General features: G+C 45.6%; 1 protein-coding gene across 3 annotated transcripts in view; it reads right to left on the bottom strand.

Moving 5' to 3' along the window:
• LOC100746817 (homeobox protein prospero) overlaps nt 1-8365 on the bottom strand; it is a 43075-nt gene that overhangs the window by 29862 nt on the left and 4848 nt on the right. For all 3 annotated transcript variants that reach the window (XR_002946593.2, XR_004461632.1, XM_024367359.1), the window contains exons 5-6: nt 8274-8365; nt 4690-4844 (exon numbers count right to left, since the gene is read on the bottom strand). Coding sequence is in view for 1 of the 3 variants with exons in the window: in XM_024367359.1 (XP_024223127.1) it covers nt 4690-4844; nt 8274-8365 (247 nt within the window). In the remaining 2 variants the exon portion in view is untranslated. The remainder of the gene's footprint in view (nt 1-4689; nt 4845-8273) is intronic.

Raw genomic sequence — 8365 nt, 5'->3', positions numbered from 1 at the left:
CCCCCCGTCTCTGTGTCGTGTACGAGCGTTGTCCATTATACGACATAAAATTCCTTCCATCCGTACGATAAGATCTCTCTGGCCGAGTCGCGTGTCCTACCGTGAGATCTGATAACGAACTAACCCGAGTCCGCGCGCATCTCACCCTTTCTTTCTCTCGTTCTGTCTACCCTCCTTTTTTCCTCCCTTATTTCGCGCACAAACAGACGAACGGAGGCAGAGATGCAGCCAGATATAGAGAAAAAGAGCTAGAGAGAGAGCGGGACACGAACGCGACACACGTTCGAGGCGCACACAGGCGTCGCAACACTGTCATCGACGACCCCAATCATCCCCCCCGGCAAGCTTCATCGAACGAAGGCTGTCAATATCGTCGTCGGTATAAGCAGATCCGATGATGTACGCTCGACGTCAACGAGTCTCCGTAAGATATCGGACGTGCTTTCGATTCGACGTGCGCGTGAGAAAATAGGGTGCGAAGAATCGCTTTGTGAAAGCTCGTCCCTCTCTTTCTCGCCTGATCTCCTTTCGCTCCTCGCCTCGCGCTTTCCACGACGCTCAACACCGGATCCTCTTTCTCCCCCTTAAGTCTTGTCGCTTCGGGACCGATTTTCTCGCCGCGCGAACGTCTAAAGGAAATATCCTTGTGCGTGGCGTTCGTGTTGCGAAACAGTTTATTAATTATTATTTTAATAATTAAAGTTGGAAATTTGAAATATTTCGTCAAATAGAATATATGATCGAATGCATATATGTGTGTTTGATTATGAGTTTCAAGCGTGATTGCTTTTTGATTATAATGTTCGAGGTGATTAATGAAAGACAGATTATCGCGTGTCGGTATTTAATTATTTAATAAAAAGGGTGTTGCATGCTTTTGGAGTATTGGAGAACGTCGTAGTTATATGACGCGTTTATTTCTTCTTTTTATCGTTGTAATATGAACAAATTACGATTCTCTGGATCAAAACGATTCTATCAAGCAGAAAGTTTAAGAAAATCTGCCGACTAAATTTATATGTATTCGAATAAATTTGAAGAAAGGTTTCCGAACGATTGCAAAGTACGTAAAATTTCCATGCGTACTTCTTATCGATCGCATCGATCGATTCCTCGTACGTTCTCCTATTGTTGGTTCGATAAAGCCAAAAATTCATCACCTTGACAGCTTCTTATCTGAATCTTGCCTGTAATTCACTCGGGTCGTAAGCGATTCGATTGAACCAAGGGGTAGATCGATCGATCATAGCAACCCCTTAAATTGATTCGAACGTTCTTTTCCCCGATGAAAATCGGTCGAAGCTGACCGGGAAGATTGAAAAAGCGTGGACGATGGCAACGGAACACGACTCGGTTCTCGTGACAAAAGTATAACGTCGGCAGGGTGGCGAAGGGTGACGGGTGGTCGGAGTACACGTAGCAGCGTAGAATAATGTGGCGAAGCATTTCCGCATAGGAAGCCGTGCATTAGGCTATCAGATCGAGCACGCTCGACAACGACTGCCGTAGAGCCAGGAGGAAAAAGTGTCCGGGGTAAACCCTTACGTGATTAGTCGTCAAAGGAGAGGGTTCGTAGGGTGAAAGTGTGCCTAATGAGCCGCGAGATTGGCACCTTCGTGTCGTCCTTTAATCGCCATTTTACGGGAAACTTGTACGAAACTAATATGCAAGGATTATCAAGAGGAAAGTTGTCAATTTCTCCCTTTTACGATCGTTAGGGTGGCCGTCGGGGTAGACGCGGTAATTATTTATGGACACGGCCAGGCTAGAAACATTGAGATTATAACCGGCATCGTCCGAAGGGTGGATCTTTTTTCCCCTCGCGATTAATTCTCTCCATCAACCGCAATAGTTTATCTGTCGCGGACGGTCCGCCTCGAACGCGTTAATTTTATCACCCGACTTCGGGTTAATTGCACATCGTCGTTCGCTCGCGTTCCCCTCCGACCCGTTTCAGAAGACGGTTTCGATCTTTCGATCGTTTCGTTGCGTCGTTGATTATCGTTGAAGTCGAGAACGAAGGAAAAAAGAGAAAGAAGAAAGGAGTTTGCGGTTCAAGATCGAGATCCCCTTTGATTTTCGCGAACATCGCGTAGGACGAAATTCGACGAGCTAAAGAAACAACAAGGGGTGAACAGAGAAATATAGCTATCGGTTTCGTCGATCGTCGTTGAAAGAGATTCCGAAAGAACCCTTGTCGTGTTTCGCTCGTTCCTCGTCTGGTTCGTCATCGGGAATAGTAGCTGCATGAGACAGCGAAGAAGAAAAAGGAAAGAACGAGGTTGGGGAGGTACATAGGTTGAAGAAGAGAGACCAAAGACCCCTGCGGCCCCGACACGACGAAATGTACCGAAATATATTCAGTCGGTAATTAGCTTTGTGCTTAACGGCGGAAGCCGACCTCCGATGCAATTTTTACTGGACGTTTGAAACTTTCGCAAACATACTCCGTTCCTGCCCGTTCTCTCTTATCAACCACTCTAGCCGATTCTCTTTTTCGCTGCCTTCGATGAAAATGTTTCGGGTGAACGAAACAGGGCCACGAGGGGATGAGATCGCAGGGGTGCGGAACACAAGAGCATAGGCACGAGGAACAACTTCCTCGGTACAACTGCGATTCGCCATTCGTCGTGCCCTTCGCTTTACTTTTTTTATTTCACAGTCGACAAACGCGACGACGACTCGCTTTTTCCTTTTTTTTCGTATGTTTTTGGTATTCCGAATTTCGTCGCTTCGTTTTCTGATCAGTGACTCGCGATAGATCACAGATGATTCCGGAATTACGTTCGTGGTTTCGGCGAACAGGCATTTGACCGCACACGTCGTTTTTATGGAATAAAATTTCGAACAACTTTTTTTTCGCTCATTTTCCCCGACGGAATTTTAAGTGTACCCTTTCCTCATTTCCATGGGACTAGCTTTTTTAATGGACCTTTTCCTGCGTTAATTAAATTTCGCGGCCGGTCTCCCCCGTTCGCTCGAGTGCCTCGAATATTTCGTACGAGATCGACGAAACGATGCGCGATGATGGACATTGAATTTCGATGATGAAATTGATTGCCACGTATTTTAAAGCGTATAGCCTGCGTGAACATTTTCATTGCTGATTTCAATGGAATTCAACGATTCACGATCATCCGTGTAAGAGACAATTTATTCACGTTTTGTTTCACGTGTGACAGTTGAATTCGTAATCGCTGGTAATAAATAAAATCGTAACATAATCTTTAGACGTTCCACCAGATTAGAGTCATTTTCTGGATTGATATTATCGAATCTTGCGATAAACGCAATTAGCAGCGTTTATCGTATAAATTACAGAATACAAACTTGTTCGACTTAAAGTTAAGACACGAGTCATATTATATTAGTTGAAGATCACAGCATATGAATTTTGTTATTAAAAGAACTGAATTTTATAATAATTTTACTAAAAATATAAAAATACTTGCGATGATTATAAGACAAAAATTTATCATAGATCATTTCACTCATAATTATTGAATCTCATAAAAAATAATCTAGTGTCCGAATACTCCTGAACGATAGTGTAATTCTAAATCCCTCACCCTCGAATAAGTCACGAAACGAGCAAGCAACCCTCCCTTCAGGAATAGAGCCGCAAACGCGTTGAATGTCGGAGGTCGAGCGAAAACTTATGGTCTCCAAGAGGATGGGCGTCTCTCGCGATAAGAAAGCGGCAATAATGTAGGGACACGGGCACGCGTTTCTCGACCGCCTTATATCTCGGATCTGTACTGTACTCAGCCTAATTATAATCAGCCTAATGCCTGCTGTGGCCGGTACGCGCCGGTACCCGCGCTGACTCCTACGCTCTTCATACCTGGCCGCAATGTAGCCGCTGTTACTTATTCCCGACCGAAGAGAGGGTAATTAAGATTCGGACACACCCATCGTGACTCTCGTCTCTTGGGCTCTGACCGCTTCTACACAGGGAGTGGTCGATCACTTGAAAAGCTCGTTCTCGTTTGCATACACGGAACAGGACTCGCGTACCTCAAACATCTTCCACGATCGCGTTTCTTTTCCCGACTGCGACACGGAAACTCTAGCTAGGGAGTGGCAACACGATGTCAATCGAGAACGATGTTCCTCGTTGATTCCCGGATTTGCGAGTTCCAAGACGACGATATCTCATATCGACGATCGGCCCTTACAGCAGAGTCGTTCTTGTCGTCGGGGAATGTTATGCAAATTCATTCGCTACTGATGATCGGCACTCTCTTTTGGTAAATAACGAGCATGCAATCGTTGATCGAAGGATCGTTCCCGTACATTATCTTTGAGGCTCGAAAGAAAATTTTTTCATTTCATCTTACGTATTATTTTTTATGACTTCGATATATTTTAAATAAACGTTCAAATCGTCTATGTTATCGCGTAACAAATTTATACGATTCATGTACGTGCAAATTAATCCAACTACGATTAAGAGTCCATTCTTACGTAACGTATGTAAGATCCTTAATCGTTGTGTTCGTAATTCGTTAAATTTCTATACTGGTAAATCTGAACATGCACGTGTTAAAACGCACGAACAAGATATCGTGGTTATACAATGTCTCAGCGTCATATGCTACGGAATCTTAACCGTTACTCGAACTTTGGAACAATCCTTCGACTTCCGTGGTTAACCGTAAATTCTCGATACAATGTCGCTGTACTCACCGGAAGTTGGAGAACCACTTGACCAGCTGCGCTGTGTTGTTCTTATTGAACCTGATGTCGGGGAAGTACATCTTGAGGATGGACGAGGACGGGTACCTGACCCAGAAGAACATCAGCTTCGCCTTCCTCAGATGTATCGGTGTCAGCATTGACGAGTTCACCGTGGTTAAGGAAATACTCTTTTGCTTGTCAAACGACCATTGAAATGAATTTTTAACATGTTTCGAACATATTTCGTCGATTCTATCACAATTCGTGTCCTATCTCTCTATCAAGAGAAAGGAAGAGGCATGGATTTTGATAAAGGCGTAAGTAATGTCGTCGATCCGAAGAATGGACGTTCTGTACGGCAATCTGTTCCTATGTACGCAAATATCTCAAACTTAATCGTGTTTCCTTCGTATCAAATTGGATTAGAAATCGTACAAGCTGTGGATGTCGCGAGGGTAGTAGGGCTCGAACGTTCTCACCGAGGTTGACCCACGATTGGCCGTATCCTCAACGGAAGCCTTACCGACTCCTTATCGGTAATAGGATCTCTTCATGTGGTTTCATCGCATTCTTATTTGGTTAATCCGTGTGTTCGATCTGCCGCAGTTCGTCCATGCCTTAAGGCACGCTTCTCGAAGAAATCCATCCCCTATCGAACAAACCGAAAATTCGTCTCTTGTTTGTTCCTTAACCGAGACGAGTGCGATTGAAACTTAATGCGAATAAATTCATCGTCAAAGACATTATCAACGAAGACAGCCCTATAACGAACTTGTTTCTTACTATCAGATGAAATTTGTGCAACGTTTTTCTCGGATACTCGATCCGCTGAAAGCCATCTAATTCCGCGAGGAGACGGGAAAAGCGCGGAACGTTTACAATTTTCACGGACGTCTATCGTCATTGGTGTTACCGTCAGCGTGCGAACTCTCAGCGTGTACAAGCGAAGTCGTTCCGTTCACGAGCGAACGAGTCGACAAGTGTAGCCGTACGCATCAAACGTGCACGCGTGGTGCGCGTCGCATTTTGCGCTTGCGGTAACGTCGATGAGCGATAACGAGATGCCAGACAGTAATAAGGGTTATTCCGGCGTGTAGCCACCCCTGGATTAGTCGAGCTGGTCCTCTCAACGCGCGGCCCGCACCTACGTGTCTCGTACTTATTATGCTATGTAATCGGCACACCTCGAACACTGAAAAGGAAAGACGGGGAAAGAAAGCCAGCGATATAGCGTTTATAGGTACATGTTGTCGAGGTGGATGACGATTAAGTCACCGGTGATTTTTGATCGACGGAAGAACCACGTGAGATCATGAAATCGTTTTTCAATAGGCGCAGAAACCTGTGATTTGATTTTAACGAATCGTTCCAGTGGGATACATCGAGAAAATATAAAAACGAATATGATGGAAAGAAGATCTATGAATACAAAGGAAATTATCGATATAACGTCATTACGCTATCGTATCGAATGGAAGAAACTGTCTTAAAATTATTTACAATTACTCGAATTTAGGCATTCTTGCCAGTTTCGCACATCACCCACTACCATGAACATATACGTTACGTTAATTTTTTATAGAAGAAAATTCGATAATCGACAATTTCTTTGCCAAGCCTGTATACCGAAACGTTTGTCTACCCTATCGTCGCACTCACCAGCCCCGGCGATGAGCGTTCACCAACGTTCACCAACACGTTCGGCCGTGAACGTAGCTCGCCCAAGAAAGTCGAGCAGCGTGAAAAGCATATTTGGATACGTCGAAGGCCGGTAGGAACAGCAACAGACAAGGGTGAATCCAGAGGCGAGTGGTGAACAGCAGGTTGCGCCGCGGTCATGCGCTCGACCTACCCCAAGAGGAGGGAGTGAAAAAAATGCGCCATTGATTTTACATCAAAGGCCGACTAAAAAGGCGGCAAAGAACGCCGCGCTGCCGATCGAACGACCCGGACCAACACACGCCGATGCAGTTCTAGCGACGTTGCATCGTTGCCGACGCGTTTACCGCACGCCCCCGCGCGACTTCTTTTTTCCTGGTTAACGCGAGGTCCCTTCGATATATTTGCCAGTGCTTTCGGTAAGTGTGAGAGCAGCAATGGCCACAGCGAGGAGCTACCTTACCCGGCTGGGTCATGCGTGATAATCTAGCTGCTGAACTTTTCGCGCCTGTTGATCACGCTTTCAGACGATCGTAGAGAACGATGTGTCTTAACTTCGTCCGTTCGCCGGCTATTTTTACGAAGTCAAAGCGTACTACGAGGTCACCGATGCCTCCCCGCTCTGTAGATGCGTACATCTCTGGCTGTTTTGCGTGACCGGTTTTCCATCGAAGGGAACGCGTCCAAGTGTTCTTTTCTTATCCTTCGTCGAGCGCGTGACACTACGAGCGTCGATGATCGATGGAACAGAGAAACGGCAGAAAGAAGACAAAGAGAAAACGAAAGGATATTCGAGGAACATTTGCGAAGAACGATCGACTCGATTGGATAAAAGGCGGGAAAATGACGAGATATGCGAAAACCATATGGTTTAATTGACAATTCGATATTGGACGATCTAGCGTAAGGAATATAGTTGGAGGCAAGTTGACCCTGTAGAAATGGAGTTTCTACGGTGAATTCTCTCATACGGTCGGAGAAGTAGTAGAAGTGGCTTATCTACGATAAGTTGAGGAGACGTTAGCTAGGAGAAGTTGGCGGACCGCCTTCTCTCTCTCTTTCTCTCTCTCGCTCTCTCTTTCTCGTTTCCGCGGTTAAATTCCGAAATTGCGGGACAGATTATTGGCTTGCGAAGTTGGGTGAGTCTCGAGGCCGAGGGTGGGCCGAGTAGGCAAAGAACTTTCGACCTCGCGCGTTGTTGCCGGACAAACTCTACTCGTAGGTGCAGCCAACATTAGCCTAACTCCGTGGCAAACTAATCTAACATTCGTCCGAGCCTCCCCGTGGCCACCCACTCTTCCTTCTACTCTCTATCTGCCGATTTCCTTCTCCTTGTTGGCGGGTCTGCCTTTTTCTCTCGTAGAAATCCGCGTTGTTTTCCAAAGTTTCCAACCTCTCTCACTCTCTCACGCGCCCGTGTTCCCTTCTACAGAGGCAAAGAAGAAAAAAGGTACACGGAGAAAAGAAACGAAAAAAACACATTCCTAAGCATCGTCATCAACTCTTTCGCCTTCCTACCACTTTTTGACGCTCGTTTTTTCGCTCGTCTCTTTATACAGCTCTTTAAAAGCGCGGTCCTGACCGTACGCTACTTGCCGATTTAATATCGAAAGTTCCGTCGTACTTTCTTTGGAGAACGTTCAGACTCGCTGTCCCTTCGCGATATTACCAGAGGTACAAAGTCGACGGAGATTCCGCGCGTGTTGTTGTTGCTCCAACAAACAGAGAGATATCCGTTTTCGAGCGGAAACTTCGACAGTTCGCTAACTATTACACAAATGGCCTACCCCTCGTGTTCGAGGCACGTCGTTCTGGACGTTCTCCAACTCTCGTCTACCAAAGGCATCGAGATGAACGTTTTTTTTTTTTATTTGCTTTTCTGGTTTTCGTTCTTTCTTTTTCTTTCTCGACGACGTTGTATTAGAAAAGGATATTGTAGGCTGAATCCCGTCGTAACTGATGTCGTCGGAGTTGCAGTCGTTGGGCCGGTCGTTGCTGTCCATCCTGAGATGTCCATAGTCTGGAC

The sequence above is a fragment of the Bombus impatiens genome, unplaced genomic scaffold (genome assembly GCF_000188095.3).
Source record: "Bombus impatiens unplaced genomic scaffold, BIMP_2.2 scf_0318, whole genome shotgun sequence".
Classification (NCBI taxonomy): Eukaryota; Metazoa; Arthropoda; class Insecta; order Hymenoptera; family Apidae; genus Bombus; species Bombus impatiens.
The sequence above is the reverse complement of the archived record's forward strand: the minus strand, read 5'-3'. Positions and strand labels throughout refer to the sequence as shown.